We start from the raw sequence: 16,909 nt of genomic DNA, 5'->3' as shown, positions 1-16,909 counted from the left end.
CCTCCACGGCCAGATGCCCTGCCTGCCCGAAGAAGCACTGATGCAGGATCAGGCTTGGGTTGTGCCAATGTCTGCTACTGCAACGGGCTCAGGGTGCAGCCCTCGGAGCTCAGCCTCCCCTGCTGCAGCTCAGCCAGGGCTCCTGAAACACAGCCTCCCATGTTCCCCAGAACTTTTATTTTTACATCAACCAAGCACACAGGCAAAGGCAGGTCAGCACTGCCTCAGCCATAGGGGCCCAGAGACCCACTCACGAAGAGATGCCATCACCCAGGGCTGGTCCTGGGGCTCATGACCTAAGGTCCCTGGCGCGTGGACTGGGCAGTGCCATGTTCCCTTTCGCTACACCAAAGGACAGCCCCAAGGGCTATGACCCAGTGCCCTGGCAGGCTGCAGCCAGGCTGTGCGTGCAGAGCGGTTAAAGGCAGCACCAGGGAAAAGCAGAGGTAGTTTCCCAGCTCGGCACAACGGGTCTAACAGGGAGCTCATTTGCACCACCGACAGGCCCCTAGCAAAGCCAGGGAGGAGAAGCAGGTGCCAAGGGTGGTGCTCCCCTTAAGGCTGAGTCTGGGAGCTGCTGGCTCTCCCTTGGGGGTGCCAGCATGCACCCACACATGCAAGGTCAGTGCTGCTCTGGGGCCATGCTAGGGAGAGCCCCAGAGCTGTGCTTCCAGCACCATCCCCACATGGGGAAAGGCACTGTCGGTGAGTGTAAAAGCACCATCCGTGGCTTTCGCGCAGGGTCCCCTCTCCTCCTGCTAGCACCAGGCCAAGGCAAGGGATGCTGTGAAGCAGCAGGACAGGCACTGTACAGGCACGGTGAGGCAGGGATGGGTTAACGGAGGGGGAGGAGGTGCCCAAACCATGGAACCACAGGCCCTGACACTGCTCAAGCTGGGTATTGGGCCCTCACACTGTGTCCTGAGTAAAACCAAAGATGTGCAGGATTAGACCCTGCTGGGGACCAGAGGGCTCCGATGAGGGTGCTGGGACAGGAGGCAGAGTCCATCCTGCCCTTGTGGTCCCAGGCTCACTCTTGCCTGCCCCAGGCATGTGCAGCAACAGCTGGGCATGGCCAGTGGCTCAGAGGAAGACGGGCTGCTCCTGCCCGGTCAGTAAGCGGTACGTGGAGGCCGGCATGGTCTTGATGTGGACCTAGGCAGAGACGCACAGATCAGCTGGGAGATGCCAAAGGGCTGGAGGAAAACCGAGCCCAGCCTGCTCTGTGTGCAGCTACAGCTGCCCCACAGCATGGGGGCCCTGGCTGTCACCCAGCCCAGGACAGCTCACCTCACTGACCGCCTGTGTGAGGATCTGGATGATCTTCTCATGGGGTGTTGCCACCACACTCTGCCCGTTGATCTCAATGATGCGGTGACCCACACGGATGCCACCTCTCTCTGCAATGCCCCCACGCATGAGGCTACAGATCTGGGGAGGAGGGAGCGCTGGTAAGATCAGAGCTGTGCCCACAGCCCAGGGCCTGGCAAGAGCTCTGGACTTGGGTGCTATCTCCTCCAGCCCATGGGCGTGCAGTGAGGGCAGGGATATCCCTTTGCCTTGGTGCCACTGGAGCCATGTGCTCAGCTGTAGGGCAAGGGCACCCTGCAGGCTTTTGTTCCCCTGGCTGACAGAGAGCTCAGCTCCCCCCATCCACCCATCAAGCCTGGGCTGCAGAGCCAGAGCTTCTCCCTGGGGTGGCAGCTCCTGCATCCCTGTGGGGTGACCGTGTCTCCAATGCTGTTGGGAGCATTGGTTGGTGCACGACGCAGCCATGCCACTCCCTCCACTGCCCACTGACCCCATCAACTCCTGCTGGTCCTGGAAACGCTCCTCTGCCTTTCCAATGCAGCCACTGTGGAGCCCAGAGCCGGGAGTAGCTGGGGCACAGGATAGCAACAAATGTCACTAAGGTCACGCCAAGAAAGTCAGGAAGAAACCACCACTCCAAAAGCAAACAGCTAAGGAGCACCAGGGAGATGGATCCAACCGCCAGTGCTGCAGGAGAGCTATGAAGAGCTTTTTGCTGTGGCACAGCAGAGCCCTGTGAAACCTCAGCCCTGGCAGGCACAAGGAGCACTGGAGCTGTGCGCTTGTCCATGCGGACACAGCCAGAACCATGGCAGATGGGCAGTGGAAGCCCTCAGCTGACCCCAGCCTGGCTCCACTCCCATCCCCGCGGGCACTCACCACGCCATTCTCAACACAGAAGCCCAGCTGGTACTTGGAGTCGGGGCGCCGGATGACAGCTGTGGTGACAGGGGGACAGTGCACGATGTTCAGTGTCACCTCTGTCTGGTGCTTCAGCTCCTGGAGGATGGGATGGGGCTTTATTAGACTTTGGAGAGCTATTCGGCATGATTGAGAGCGGCAACGCAGCCATGTTGGTCACGGGAAGACTGAGGATTAGCAACCTGTTCTCAATGAGGAAACTGAGGCACACACAGGGATACTGCCGTGCTCAAATTCAGGGAGAAGAACTTATAAATCCAGTCCAAGATATCCCACTCTGCCCCTGAGGCCACACTGTCCTTGCTTTCAGTTCCTTCTTGCCCAGGAGGTAGGAGATGCAACAGGTTACCTACAGGACAGGTGCCTGCCTCCTCACCCACCGTCCTCCTCAGGTAGGGCCCTGCCTGCACACTGCCGTAGCAAGTTTAGTCCCTGTCTTTGTGCCTGCCTTGTCACATCCCTTCTTCCCAAGCATGCAGACTGCTGCAGACAACAGGGTGGGTATGGCCCCCCATGGTCCTGCCCCCTCTGCCCCCAGAGCCTCCTATCACCCAGCTGCCCCCAAGCCGGGAGCATCGAGGGGGACACCAGCATTACAGGCACTCCCAGATGCACTCAGACTGGTCCCCATCTCTGGCAGCACTCACCCTCCTGCCAGGGTGGAGGCAAGAGACCACCCCACGTGCAGCCCTGGCTCACCCGGATGATGCTCTGGCAGGTGGTGAGGGGCAGCCCCACCAGGCTCGTCCTGTTGACGGACATGAGGCGGTCTCCAATGCTCAGCTCACCCGACCTCTCCGCAGGGCCCCCGTGCATCAGGTTGGCGATGACCACTGTGGGTAGGATGGAGCCCCAGCCCGACTCCACAATGGCGATGCCCAGGATCTCCCCCTTCTGCTTCCGGATGCAGACCTGTGAGGGGGGCACAGATAGGTTACAGTCACCAGAGTCGTGGGGCACATGTGCCAGCTCCAGCACGGATGTCCTGGGCTCACAGCCAGCTGGGATGGGGCTCAATTTTTGTAGAGAGAACCTCAGGTGCTCAGGGAGCTGTGGAGGGGATGACACAGAGGTGCCAGTGGGTACCCCACACTGTCCCCACCCCTCCAAAGCAGCTCTTACATCCTTGCAGTTCTCCTGCCGGGAGAAGTGAGTCAGCTCTGCATTGTATTGCTCCTGGTCCTCGAGGGCACGGCTGTACTGGCGAGGGCTCAGCTCGCTCGGATCAATGCTGTTGGCCTCCAGGAAGCGCTGGTAGGCCACACCGAAGGCCTGCCCAATGGCCTGAGCGATGATCTGGGCCTGAGGAAAGAGAGGCGTTGTTTGTGCCCATGGCACGGGGCTTACTGTCTCATGGCCAAACTGGATCAAAGAGCTGTCAGCGCCCTGCAATGCCCAGAAGAGGCACTGTGCCCTGGGAGCTCCAGAGCATCCTGGCTCCTTCCCTACCTGAATCGACCCCTTTATGGTTCCAATCCTGCCCCCTTTTCTCGCTAGACCCCTCTATGTGGCAGAGGTGCTCAGGCTGGGCTCCTTCCCCCTCTATGTGCTCATCAGGAGCCCCCAGCATGGAGACCCAGAGCACCCAGTCATTACAGCGAGACAGGGCCCAGGACCCAAATGCCACCCTGCCCCCCAAGGGACTTGCATGTTGCCTCACATCGGCTGAGTGGAAGACGTGGCAGATCATCTTGTAGAGCCGCTTTTCCTCTGTCACCTCTGACCGCCGAGGCAGTTTCCGGCGTGCCATGAGCACCACGAGGGAGCCAATGTCGGCAATGTAGGAGATGGTCTGGAGGGAGTGATCCATCATGGCCTCCTGGCAAGGGGGACGTGGACAGAGACATTCAGCCCCATGGCAGCCTGCGAGCCAGCCAGGCACCGCCACAAGCATGAAGGGTTTGGGTTGAAATGCCACTGTGCCAGGATGCAGTTCAAATACCTGGCAAGTGCTGGGCAGAAACCATGTCTATGCTAAAAGATACAAACAGCTCCTTCAATCAAGGACTCATCTGTGTCTCTGGGTGCTGCTGGGGCACAAGACAGCTCTTCCCTCTTACTATAAAGCAGAAACTAATCCTGAGGCAAAGAGCTACAGAAATTTCAAGCCTAGGTTCCCAGGAGCTTGGTCTGGGAACGCAGCAGCTCCCGTGAAGTGCAGTTTGCATGAGAAGCCTCATGCAGCCATGCAGAGAGCCGAGGGATGCGTCTGCGTGGGACGGCTGCAGAATGACAGGTCTCCTCCCAGTCGCATGTCCTCACCCGTAGGCCATCCTTGGGCACGACACCACTGGCGTGGGTGCAAAGCAGAGTTCCCAAGGCCAAACAGGAAGGTTTCAACAGCCCCAAAGCCATGCGGGTACTCCCATTCCCCACTCACCTGCGTGTCAGCTGTGAGCACCTTAATCCTCTGTGTGGAGACAAACAGATCCACCTCCGTCATGGGCTGGGACTCCCCCTCCGGTGCCTGCAGAATGAAGTGCCCAGAAGAGGTCACTGCTACTGCCAGGACTCCTCTGGGTCCCTGCCCCACAGCTGGGAGGTGTCCCTGGGCAGGTCCTGAGCACTGCCCCACACCCACGAGGGGCCAGGCTGTTGGCAGTCATACCCCCCTACCCTCCTGCACCTTGATCCTGTCCACCGCCTCCTGGGCCTGTGCCATGCGGACTCTGGTTGGGGGGTTCCTCTCCGAGACCAGCTGTGTGGAGCCCAGGTACTTTGCCCCAAAAATCACACCATCCAGCAGATCCTCTGGGTCGCAAGGGCCTGGAACTGAGGCATTGGGAGGGACTAAGCAGGGGCTGGTCCCCCTGCCTCTCAAAACTGGGATAGCAACTCCTACTGCCCATTAGCTGCATTCCTACACATGACAAAGCAGCTCAGCGCTTGGGAGATGGGCTCCTAGCATCACCGGGGGACCATCTCTGACCCCAGGGCTGCTTCCCTCTTCCCTCGGGCACACCCTGGCATCCGTCTTTCTCCCTTCCCAAGCCTGAGCATCCTCCCTCCCCGATCCCCGAAGCACCCCCATTTGCTCAGCGAAGGGAATGAGCCACACAGTCTGCAGCCACATTCCCAACCTGCGTGGGCACAGAGCAGGGTGGTCCCTCCCCGGATAGGACCCCTGGCCACCTCGTGTTTGGGGTCAGAGCAGGAGGTGGTGGGTCAGGACTTGTGGGTGCTTTTCGCTGCTCAAGCATAGAGGCAACTCACCCTCTTTGAAGGCTGGGCAAGAGGATGGAGGGTCCCTGTTCTGCAAAGCAATGAGAGAGCAGGTGAGGGTCTGGTTGGGATCCCAGGGATTCAGCCTGCCTGCCCCATGGCCAGGCTGCCCCTGAAGCACCACGACAGCAAGGGGCACAGCGCCCTGAGGCTGGGGTCCTGGGGCTCAGGGGGTGCACAGGGTCCTGGGGCTGGGGCGCTGTTTGGACCCACCAGCCTCTTCCCCGGGGCATGCACAGATCAGACAGCCATGCAAGTATCTCCCCACGTTCAGGGCAGCAGGAGCCAAACCCAGTACCGAGGGTCTTGCCTGGGCACCCCAGCAGTATGAGGCCCTGTAAGACCTGAGGAAAAGACATCCCTGGCTCCCCTCTGCCCCCAACCAAAACCCCATGAGGGAGCAGAGCCAAGGGGCACGTCCTGGCTTGCTGCCGCACCACCGTAGCCCGTGCGCGATGCACTCACGATCACACCACCCTGGGGTGGCTGCTCTGCCTCCGGGGCTGGAGCGGGAGGCAAGGCCACCCAGGCTGGCTCTGGGGAACCGTCCTGATTGCCCTCGCAGGCGGATTCGACCTCACAGAGCCCCTCTCCATAGTACCAGCTGCCAGAATGTTCTTCCTCTGAGCTCTCTGGCCTCCCCAGCCCTTCAGGCTTCTCCACAGCGGCCAGTTCTTCCCGAGCCTGCAGCATCTCCAAGTTGGTCCCAGCCAGGACATCGGAGCGAGCCAAGGGTGTCTCGGTATTGTTCTCAGGCAGCCCCCCTTCGTAGCACAGGAGGCTCAGCAAGTCCTCCCGGTCGGCCTCGGCAAAGAGCAGGCCATGGCAGGGCCGGGAGCAGGCCGAGTGCTGGGCGCAGCAGGGCCGTGTCTCCAGGCCCCGGCCCATGGCCACGTGCAGCGGGCAGGGCCGGCACTTGCCCTGACACTCTCCGTAGCTCTGCCGGGCCTGCTCACCCACCAGAATGGCTGTGCCAGCACGTGAGGAGAGCGGTGGGCCCCGCTCCGAGGTGGGAGAGTGGTCACAGAGGTTGGGGTCGAGGGTCTCGAGCTGGGCCAGCAGGCCCTGGATCTCCGAGGGTTCGTCCTCTGGATCCTCGGCCCACTTGGCCCTGCCCAGGTGGGCGCCAGCTTCGGGGGCCTCGTCCAGCTCCATGCCTGCCGGATCACCGCTGCTAGGGGCTCGGGGGTGTCCTCCGTCCCGAGGGGTGCTCCTGGTGCTGGGTTTCCAGGCAGCAGAGCCCTGCGGCTCCACAGTCACCGCCTCCTCTTCCACCTCTCTTCCCAAGTCCTGGCAAAGCTCCGTTTGTCCACCCCCGCCGCCTCCGAGGTCCGAGGCTGGAGCAGGCCCCGAGTTGGGCCCCAGTCCCCTCCGCTGACCCTCGGGGACGGTCAGCTCCTGCCCAGAACCACAGCCGGGGAGCAGGGCGATGAAGGGGGATCCCTCCGGCCGCCCGTCACCCAGACGGAGCTCCGGGGCGCCAGGTCGCACCGCAGGCCCTTCCTCCGTGTCCATGGCCGGCGGCTCCGGGGCCTCGTCGCTGCCCAGAGAGGGGGCGGAGAGCGCAACCGCCTGGAAATCCATGCTGCTCTCCATGGCGTCGCTCCGGCCTCAGCACGGGGGGGGCCGCCCTGGGATGGGGAGAAGGGCTCGGGGGGCTACAGAGGCGGGAGGAGAGTCGAAGGGATTGGGGGGGGGGGGGCAGGGCCAATCCTGCCGGGGCCAGGGCCAAGCCGTGCGGACTCGCTCGCTGCCGGTACCAGCGCCGGCCCGGCGAAGGGAAGAGAAGGGAAAGGAAGGGAAGGGACGGTCCCGCCGCCACTTCCGGCCGCCGCCGCCGCGCATGCGCGGCCCGGCCCTTCCCGGCGTGCCCCGCGGCGCCCCAGCATGGCCGCCCGGGTACTGCTGCGGGCAGTATGGGCGGCAATGCCCGGTCCGGCCCGCGGCTACGCCAAGAAGCCGGGTGAGCCTCGTCCCGCCGCCCCGGCTCCCGCCGGAGGCCCCGGGCCCGGCCCGTGCCCCTCACCCCGCGTCCTCGGCCCTGTGTGATCCCCCCGCGTCCCGTTCCCGCGCCCACCCCGCCGGGCTCTCCCCAGTGGCAGCCTTGTGCCCTCCTCTCGGGACCTCGCCCCGTGGCTTCCCCGTCCCCTGTCCTGCGTCCCCTGTCCCCTGCCCCAGCTCCTTTCCTCGCCCCCTCCTCGTTCTCGCCGCCCCCCCGTGGTCCCCGGCCCCTGCTCTGCCTGAGCCCCCGTCCTGCCCCTGCCTTGACCCTGCCCTCGTCCCACAGCTATGAAGTCCAAGGGCAAGAACGTGCCGAAGGAGGGGCTGAAGGGGCCGGAGGTGTGCACTGACCCCACCATGCTCGCCACCTACGCCATGGGCGTCAATTACTTCAAGGAGGGCCCGGAGGTGGCCCTGAAGCCTGACTCCGAGTACCCCGACTGGTAGGTGGTGGCCAGCTCCCCTTGCTGTGTGGAGACGGGAGTCCCTCCTGGGGAGCCTGTCCCCACAGAGGTGTCACCTCGGAGGCACAGGTGAATGTAGGAGAGACAGGGAACTGTTACAGGAGGTGGAAAACTGCCGCTCTGCAGCCCAGAGGCCTTGTCCGAGGGCTGGGGAGGAGAGCGGGCCGCGCTGTGGATGTGGCAGGGAGGGATCTATACATCCTGGTCATGCACTTCCGTCGCTCCGTCCCGTGCTTGTCCGTTTGCCCTCCCTGCCACAGCCTCACGCCCCTGCATTTGCCTCCAGGCTCTTTAAGATCCACCTTGGGCCCCCCAAGAAGCTGGAGGAGCTGGACCCTAACTCGATCGAGTATTGGAGGCGCCTGCGGAAGTACAACACGTGGCATCGCAACAGGCTGAAGAAGGGCAAGAAGCTGTAGGCGCTGCAGTGCTCGAGGTGTGGGAGCTGCCCTGAGTGCCAGTGTGGGTGGCGCTGGGATCAACTCCTGCTTTCGGTCTCTTCTTCTTGCTGTAAACAAGTAATAAATCGCTGGTGAGACTGATACCTGTTACGGAGGCTGTGGCAAACCCAGGCCCTCGGCAAGCTCAGTGTGGGTCCCCCCTCACACTGGGGCTGGTGAGGGGCTGAGGCAACACAGGCCACAATTTCTTGCTGTATTTCCTAAAACAGAAGCTCAATTTTTTGCTCGTAGAGAGAGCCTACACTGCCAAATGGGTCCTGCTCCCTGCTCTGTCACCTGCAGGGGAGGTATAGTGGGTTTGGGGTGGGGAATGACTCCACTGGTGTTGCTGCATCCCCTGCGGGGGGGTTTGGGGGGCTGAGCAGAGTGTGCTTTTGGGGGGTGGGAGGACAGGGGCCAGGCTCTGGCAGTGCTGCAGGGCAGTGGGCGAGGTGAGGGGGGACATGGCAGCCTCTCACAGTGCCACCACCACGCTGCACTCTTGCTTCTTCCTCCGGCACCGGCAGCTGCTGGGACACCAGGGTCCCGGCATGGCTGGGCTGTGTGGTGAAGGCAGGGTCCTCACAGCAACGGGGGCTTTGCTGCCCCGTCCCTGCATGTTCTCATCTGGCTCCAGCCTGGCAGAGCCCAGCAGCTTCCCCTGGGCCTCGGTCCTGCCCGTGCGTTGGGTTTCCCTGGCTGAGAGGTGCCCCCATCACCTTGGTTTGTTTCCATGCCAGACTTGCTGCCTTGCAGCTCCTGCCTGGCCTTGACTTGGGCTATGGGGACAAAGTACCTGCCCGTGAGGTCCTCCCACAGTGAGGAAGGAGCCGGAGGGAGGTAGGGGAGCCACTGCCCGGCCCAACGGTGTCCCCACTGCCCCGTGCCCTGTGGCAGGGGCTGGGGGCCATGCCTGGCTCCCCTGGGGGGCTGCGGGGTGGCCGGGTTGGCAGCTGCAGTGCCCGCGCGCCGTGGTACAGGAAGCGGAGGAGGAAAGCAGAAGTGTCGTGCTGCAGCTCGGGGGGGCTGGGGAAGATTTTAGGTTGAACCCTCGTTTCCTCTGCGTGGGGCTCAGTGCGCACCCTTGGAGCTGACAGGGCTCAGGTCGGGCCATATCCAGCGGTGAGTGCCCTGTCCCCGCCGTGCCCCTCCTGCAGCTTGCCCTCCCCTCGCCACCCCCCCCGCCATGTCCAGCCCCCCCCAAATCCAGCAGCAGGTGAACAGAGGGGGGACCCAAGTCCCTGCACTTTGTCTCAGAGCCCCCCTGCTCGGGCGAGTGTTACCCAGCTGCCATGGACAGCTTGGTCCTGGGGACAAGAGCCCATCTGGGGTGGGTTAGTGGGGAGGGACCTGAGGGGAGGAGGAGGGAGCCCGTTCCTGGGTCCTTCCCCCATCCAGGGTGATTCATGCCATGCTCCCCTCGCTGCTGAAGCCTTTGCCAGGGTCAAGGACAGCTGAGGTGGGTTCCAGTCCCAGGACCCCCATGTACCCTCCCCTAACCCCCTCTGTGTGCTCCTTGTGGTGGCCCAGCAGGGCTCATGCTGGCTCTGGAGCCACCACCGAGAGGCCTGGTGATGGTGAAGGGGCTGCTGCCATCCCACGGGTCTCTGCCAGAAGAAGAGAGATCCCTGGGCTCAGCCCTCCATGATGAGCCCCATTCTCTGTGTCCCCCGAAGGGATGGGGAGGGTGACAGGGGCCATCCCCTCTTTCCAGTTCCTTGGACCCCATCCTGTGAAGGTCTCTGTCCTGACGCTAGACTAACGTGGCCCCGGGTCCTTGCCTGAGGCCGGGGGGGGTGAGCGAGTTCCCCTGTGCTGCTGTCACGGCTCTTGATCTCCAGGCGCAGAGGGGGAACTTGTGGCATTACTGGCTCGCTTCTGGTAGCCGGATCCAGCAGCACTGTCCCGCCAGTTCCAAGCACCTCCCCGGGGAGGCTAAAACCCTCCCGGGCTCCTGCTGGGAAGTGACCTGACGCTGGCAAGCTCATGCTGGTGCTCTCCCTCCCGAGCCACCCTGCACCTGGCCAGAGCAGCACCCGGTGGTGTCCAGTGGGGCATAGGCACCCTGTCACCCCATCACCCACTGACAGCTCATCCCCTCCATGTCCGCAGGCAGGTGGTGGCGGGGCTGGGACAGGATGGGGGACTGGAACATGCCCATCAGCTCGCTGGGCGAGGAGGTGGTGGCCCGGCTCTGTGAGCTCCTGGATAATGCTGGCCGGGGCTGGCGCAAGCTGGCTGAGGTGGCCGGGGTGGAGAAACGCTTCAAGTGCAGGTAGGGGTGGGGGGGCATCTCCAGGGGTCTGTCCCCGATGGGGTCACAAAATGCACGTGGGCACAGCACTGCCACGGGCTGAGCGAGGGGCACGCAGGTCCCCAGCCACCCCATTGTGGCCGCAGCCTGGGCTGGGGGCACTGCCGAGTCCCCTGGCAGGGCTCCCCTTCCTCCATGGGAGGGGGGTGGGCTGCAGGGCTGAGTGCTGGTGGGCGCCTTGCAGTGCGGAGGAGCTGGAGACATGCTCGCTGAAGGTGCTGGAGCCCCGTGGCAGCCCCACGCAGTGCCTCCTGCAGCTGCTGGCTGAGCGCGACTGCACCCTCAAGTACTTGCTGGGCTGCCTGGAGAGGATGGGGCACACACAGGCCTGCCAGGTCCTCAGCAGTGCTGGTAGGGATGGACGGTGGGGTCCCACGGGGCCTGGAGAGGGGCACCGGGGGACATGGACTCAGCAGAAGGAAAGCACGGGGAGATGAGGAGCAGCTCTTTGTGCTGGTGGTCTTGCTCTGGATAGTGGGGCCCTGGGAGGGGTGGGATGGATGCAGTAAGGGGAGATAGGATGGGATGTGGTGTGATGGGATGGGGAGGGTGGGCAACAGGGTGTGGTGGAACAGACTAATGGGACCAGATGGGATGGGATGGGACAGGACAGGATTAGACAGGTTGTGATGAGACAGGAAGGGATGGGATGAAACAGGGTGGGGTGGGATGGGATAGGGTGGGATGGGACAAGATGGGATGAGATGGGGTCGGGTGGAGCAAACTGTGGTGGGCTGGGGTAAGGTGGAACTAGATGAGATGGGATGGGTGGGATGGGAGTGAATGGGACAAGGTAGGGTGAGATGGTTGGGGCAGGACAGAGGGGTGGGATGGGATGGGAGAGGACAGGCTATTGTGGATGGGAGTGGGACAAAGTATGATGGGAGACGACAGGACGGGACTGGATGTTCTGGGATGGTGCAGGACAGGGGTCTCAGCCAGCCCAGGCCAGTCTCTCCTCTCCCGCAGTCCAGGACATGATCCACATCACGGTGCAGCCGGAGTCGCAGGTGGTGGCGAAGGGGACACGAGTGTCCCTGACCTGCTGGGCGACTGGCCCGCCGGGGCTCGTGTACCAGTGGTTCTGTGGGAAGCGGGAGGTGAGGTCCCGCTGCGCCATGTCAAGCAGAGCCCCCAGGGCCTGTCCATGGCGAGGGCACCCAGACGGGTGGGTGGGAGCCCCCGACTCCTTGGCTCCCTCCTGTCTCGTAGGTGCCCGGAGCCACGGCCCCGGAGCTGGTGATTGACACGGCCACACCACTGGGCCAGCCCGAGTGGTACATCTGCCGGGTGAACTGCGGGGCCACCTTTGCCTTCTCCAGGTGGGCCCATGTCCAGGTGGAGAAGAGCAGCAGCCCCAGCTCAGGTGGGCCCAGAGATCTGCGTCCCTGGGCTGGCACCCGTGGGGCACCACTCGCCATCGGGATTGGGGTAGCTCCCGTAGAGCGTCGCTTGCCACGTTGCTCCCTGCCTCAGCCATGAGGGTCTGTGGGCTTGTTGGGGTGACGGTGCCCACGGAGGAGCCGAATGCCCTGTGTCATCCTCGTGCCTGCTGGCTCATGCCACCCGTGGGTGCCAGGGCCTGCGAGTGAGGGACCTGGGGCCCAGGAACAGCTCTGCAGAGCCCTGCTGTGGCTGGGCACCAGATTTTCCACCCCATCCCCTCCCCAGCCAGCGGTTACTGCCCGACCATGGCAGGGCTGCAGATCCTGCGGCAGCCGCGGCCGTGCTGCCTGGCCGAGGGGGACACACTGGCGCTGGAGTGCACAGCCATCGGCAACCCCCCGCCCCAGTATCAGTGGTTCAGGAACCGGCGCCCCGTGGAGGGTGCGCAGGCACCCCAGCTCCAGGTACCGTGGGACCCCTTGTACGGCACGGCACGGCACGGCACGGCATGGCGCAGCGCTGAACAGCACAACACACCGCCCCAGCCACTTTCTCTGTCCTGCCGGCAGGTGAAGCTGGTGACGACGGCCGAGCGGGGCAGCTACTCCTGCCGTGTGTTCAACCTCTTCCACGAGATCTGGAGCCGGGAAGTGGACGTGGAGATCGGTGAGGGCCCTGGATAAACCTCCATGGCCCCCCCACCCCACGTGGGGTATTCTGGCTCCGCTCTGCCCCCCCTGCCCAAAGCCCTCCTGTGGCTGCCCTGCGGTTTTGGGGGACTCCAGCCTGTGCTGGGAGATGCTGCTGCACATAGGGCTCCCTGACTCCCCTCTTTGCCGCAGGCCCGCGGCTCTTCGCCTCTGGAGGCTCCTGGCAGGAGGGGGATGGAGGTAGGTGGGGGCAGAGCGGGCAGGTCCCTGCCGCTCTGCCCGCTGCGCTCCCCAGGCACTGTGGGGCCGTGGCATGGTGTTTCTCTCTTTCCAGGCTCCCCGGAGCGTGGTAGCCCCGGCCAGCTGTATGGTAAGAGCCTGCCCAGGAGGGGTTGGTGGTCCTGTGGGGTTGTGACCATCCCCAGTGTCACCCCACGAGGCTCCGCTCGGCCAGGGTGCCCCATGGGGCACCCTGGTACTCGGGGACAGTGACACCAGCCACAACGGGGTGTCACCTCTGTGGGCTGAAGGTAGCAGGGACAGCAGGAGCGTCCCACGCCGTCCCCAGCGCCTCCTTCTCCCATCCTGGCAGCCACCGACAAAGTGGCCCTGCTGATCGGCAACATGCACTACCTGCACCACAAGCAGCTGAAGGCTCCCATGGTGGACGTGCACACCCTCAGCGCCCTCCTCCGCCAGCTCGACTTCAAGGTGGTCTCGCTGCTGGACCTGCGCAAGGCTGAGATGCAGATGGCTGTCAATGAGTTCCTCCTCCTCCTCGACAAGGGCGTCTATGGTACGGCAGCCCCTGCCGGGGTGGCTCCAGCCAGGGGGGGAACCGGGTGGTTTTGTGCTGGCAGGGTCTTGGGGGGTGGCCAGGCAAGAAGCGGGCACTGGCAGGTCAAGGGATGTCACCCACCCTCCGCCCCTCCCAGCAGGTTTGCTCTACTATGCCGGGCATGGCTACGAAAATTTTGGCAACAGCTTCATGGTGCCCATCGACGCACCCAGCTCCTACACCTCAGCCCACTGCCTGTGCGTGCAGCGTGTGCTGCAGAGCATGCAGCAGCGCCGCACCGGCCTCAACATCTTCCTGCTCGACATGTGCCGCAAGAGGTGAACCGGCCCTGGCCACCAGCCTGGGGACAAGCTGCCACACCGGGAGGTCCTGGCACAGGGGTGCCCGTGGGTGCCGGTTCCCGGGGGTGTGGAGTGGGGCATCCTCGGGGTCCCATCCAAACCCGTTGGCTTTGTCTGGATGCCCCAAAGCATCGCTGCCCCAATTGAGCCAGCAAATGTCATGATGGGTGGGCAGAGGGGCACGGGGCAGCCCCCGCGGTCTGGGGTGCCTTGGGGTGGGTTTTGGCGAGGTGGCATATCCTGCCCCTGCCCAGCAGCACTTCTCTCGCAGGAACCTCAACGACGACATCATCCCACAAGTTGGGGCGCTGCAGGTCACGGCCAACATCGTCTTCGGCTACGCCACGTGGGTCCCCTCTCCTCCACCTCCTGGCATGGGCAGTGGGGCTGAGTCTCCATCCCTGGCTCAGAGTGGGGCCAGGGCTCAATCCTGTTTGCACCTGCATCTTTCGCCCCACCATGTATTGGTGTCGCTCCCTCTTGTCGATGCTGGAGGTGGTGGGCGAGTGGCAGCTCGCAGTCCCTTACTGGGCAGGGAGATGCCCACAGCTCTGCTCTGCTTCAGGCAGCACCCAGGGGGATTAAGCCCTGAGGCTCCTCCAGAGCACAGGCATTTGGGCTGACAATGCTTTAAGCATCCAGGCTGCGGCTCCCACCTCTCCCCGGCACAGTGGCCGGATGGGTCGATGGGAGTGGGTAGAGCTGTAGGTGCCCAGGTCTGGCTTCCCCGGGGCTGTTGTCCCAGTGGGAGCTAGTTCCTGGGGGAGTGACGGAGCCCACGATGGAACCGACCGCTGCCCCATCCCCGCAGGTGCGCAGATGCTGAAGCCTATGAGCTGAGCCAGGGCGAGTTCTCCAATGGCATCTTTGTCACCTTCCTCAAACGCTGGCTGCTGGAGGATGAGAAGATCACAGTGCTGCTGGACAAGGTGGCCGAGGGTGAGTGGGGAGCAGCGGGAGAGAGCAACATCCCCGGTGGCCTCTGCTGACCACCCTCTTGCCCCCCACAGACATGGGCACGCTGGAGATCACGAGGGGCCGGCAGGCACTAGAGCTCCGCAGCAACCTCTCAGAGAGACGAGCTTTGACGGACCCCATCCGCCCCCCGGGCCGGGATGAGTCCTCTGCCAGGAACCTGCAGTGGGCCAAGGCTCACGGTGAGAGCCGCGGGGCGGCCACCCCATCAAGAGCGGGGCGGGGGGACAGCGCCGAGTCGCAGGGAGAGGTGGTGGGCAGCGCCTGCTGGGTTTCTCTCAGCCTGGAGAAGAGAAACCGCCAGCATAGAGCCACCAGCCCAGTGGCAGGAGCATCATGTCAGCATCCTCGCTCCGGGGTGACCTCAGTGGTCACCTCACCTGTGGGTGCAGCTCCCACCCCGAGCACCTGCAGGTACCAGCCCTGCACTCTCTGTCCCCTCCCCAGTCCTGCCGGAGAGCCGGCACCTCCGCTTTGACTGTGGCGTCACTGTCCAGCTGGGCTTCGCCGCCGAGTTCTCCAACATCATGATCATCTACACCCGCGTGGTGGCCACCCCTGAGGATATCGCCAAGTGTGAGGCCAAGCTCACCGACATACCCGAGGTGGGAGCGGGTTGCCAAAGCCCAAGCCAGGGCGATGCTGGGGAATAGGGTGGGGGCACCCATGGTGGTTTCCATGGCTGGATGCGTCCACGGCAGGAGCTGGACGTGGACCTCAAGTGCACCAACAAGGAGAGCCCGGAGGAGGTGGGCAGCCCGCTGGCGCCCACCTGGAGCCTTGGCTGTCCCTCCTGCTGCCTCTACAGCCGGCTCTGCGGCTTGCAGAAACTGCGGGTAAGAGCCTCACTGAGCGGGCGCTCTGTGCCAGGAGGACAGCACGGCTGCGGCCGTGGCCCAGGATGGGTGCTCACACTGCTGGTGCCCCCGCAGCAGGAGCTGGTGTTCACCGTCTGCCTGCAGTACCGCTACCGTGGCATGGATGACTTCGTGGAGGAGAGGCAGACAGTAAGCGTGGGGAAGCCGCTCATTGCCAAGCTCAACCTGCGGCTGGCGGCCTCCTCCTCCCCACCTGGCAGCCCCCTCTCCACTTCTCCCCCTGGGAGCTGGGGGACAGCGGGGAGCTCCTGGGTCAACACCCCCGAGGAGAACCTCAGCCCGGAGGTCCCCGGCTCCCACACCCTGTAGAGGGACAGCGCGGCCCCCCCTTGTCACTGCAGTTCCCTGGGGCCACATCTGTCCTGCCAGGGGGGCCAGAGGCTGGAGGGGATGGAGGGGACGTGCGTGGAGGCAGGTGCTGGGAGGCACGAGTCCCATCCTGGCCTGTGCCAGGGGGTGTGGGGCTCACTGTGCGGCACGGCTGGGACCCCTAGTGCAGGGGACTGCAGCTCCGTGCTGCCCTGTGTACCGAGCACTGCCACCACGGGTACAGGCAGTGCCATCCCCACGTCCCCTGGCACGGCAGTGCAGCCCCATGTGCCGGGACAGTGCCACCGCCACGTGCCAGGACACTGCCAGCCCCATGTCCCTGGGCAGTGCCAGACCCGTAAGCAGGGCACAGCCAGCCCCATGTCCCCCGGCACGGCAGCGCCAGTCCCATATCCCAAGTCAGTGCCAGCTCCACCTGCCAGGACACCCCCCTGGCAGCCCGGCGGGGGCCAGAGTGCCCAGACCCCACAGCTCAGCTGGTGTGATGCGTCACACCGGGGCTGGGTTGGGTTCGTTCAGGTCTAGGAGAAATAGAGAGAAATAAGCAGATTAGGGGGCAAATCCCACAGGAGGCGATTAGAGGGGGTGGGAGCAGGAGGGCTCCTGCTCTGCCACGAGGGGCTGGGAGAACTCCTCGGTGCCCCCAGCACTCCCAGTCCTCCCAGTACAACCCAAGGTGCAGGACTGTGCCAGCCCTGTCTGGGCAGTGAGCGATTTCAGGATAGGATTGGGATCTAGGGGGGAAAAAATGCCTTTTTGCTTGGATTGTTCCCAGATGTGGCCCTATGTGTCGGTGGCTGCAAATGGTGTGGGGCGTGCTCCACTGGGTCTCAACTGGGGAAAGCACCAATAAAGAAGGAAGGGCAGGCGGCTCGGA

The 16,909-nt window shown here is 64.0% G+C and overlaps 3 protein-coding genes across 4 annotated transcripts; 2 read left to right on the top strand and 1 right to left on the bottom strand.

The window, feature by feature from the left end:
• Positions 1-157: 157 nt before the first annotated feature.
• APBA3 (amyloid beta precursor protein binding family A member 3) lies at positions 158-7,145 on the bottom strand. Its single transcript, XM_049808693.1, has 10 exons — positions 5,920-7,145; positions 5,446-5,485; positions 4,859-5,004; positions 4,613-4,699; positions 3,893-4,051; positions 3,355-3,534; positions 2,932-3,144; positions 2,191-2,310; positions 1,291-1,431; positions 158-1,155 (listed from the first exon to the last, which is right to left on the bottom strand). The coding sequence occupies exons 1-10, from the start codon at positions 7,048-7,050 to the stop codon at positions 1,084-1,086; spliced, it is 2,289 nt and encodes a 762-aa protein (XP_049664650.1). The 5' UTR covers positions 7,051-7,145; the 3' UTR covers positions 158-1,083.
• Positions 7,146-7,309: 164 nt separating this feature from the next.
• Positions 7,310-8,461, top strand: MRPL54 (mitochondrial ribosomal protein L54). Its single transcript, XM_049808730.1, has 3 exons — positions 7,310-7,417; positions 7,742-7,898; positions 8,206-8,461. Exons 1-3 carry the CDS (start codon positions 7,342-7,344, stop codon positions 8,336-8,338), a joined length of 366 nt encoding a protein of 121 aa, XP_049664687.1. The 5' UTR covers positions 7,310-7,341; the 3' UTR covers positions 8,339-8,461.
• Positions 8,462-9,396: 935 nt separating this feature from the next.
• LOC126042079 (mucosa-associated lymphoid tissue lymphoma translocation protein 1-like) lies at positions 9,397-16,909 on the top strand. 2 transcript variants are annotated; one of them, XM_049808698.1, is made up of 17 exons: positions 9,397-9,481; positions 10,472-10,634; positions 10,858-11,024; positions 11,643-11,773; positions 11,886-12,039; positions 12,345-12,523; positions 12,629-12,725; positions 12,902-12,949; positions 13,044-13,079; positions 13,302-13,505; positions 13,648-13,825; positions 14,121-14,195; positions 14,661-14,788; positions 14,860-15,006; positions 15,272-15,429; positions 15,526-15,660; positions 15,757-16,909. In XM_049808698.1, the coding sequence occupies exons 2-17, from the start codon at positions 10,498-10,500 to the stop codon at positions 16,009-16,011; spliced, it is 2,229 nt and encodes a 742-aa protein (XP_049664655.1). In that variant the 5' UTR covers positions 9,397-9,481; positions 10,472-10,497; the 3' UTR covers positions 16,012-16,909. The 2 variants fall into 2 exon arrangements, with proteins under 2 accessions (XP_049664655.1, XP_049664654.1); XM_049808697.1 differs by having other exon boundaries at positions 13,645-13,825.

Source organism: Accipiter gentilis, chromosome 8 (genome assembly GCF_929443795.1).
Source record: "Accipiter gentilis chromosome 8, bAccGen1.1, whole genome shotgun sequence".
Taxonomy (NCBI): Eukaryota; Metazoa; Chordata; class Aves; order Accipitriformes; family Accipitridae; genus Astur; species Astur gentilis.
Note: the sequence above shows the minus strand (reverse complement) of the source record. Positions and strands in the feature narration are given on the sequence as shown.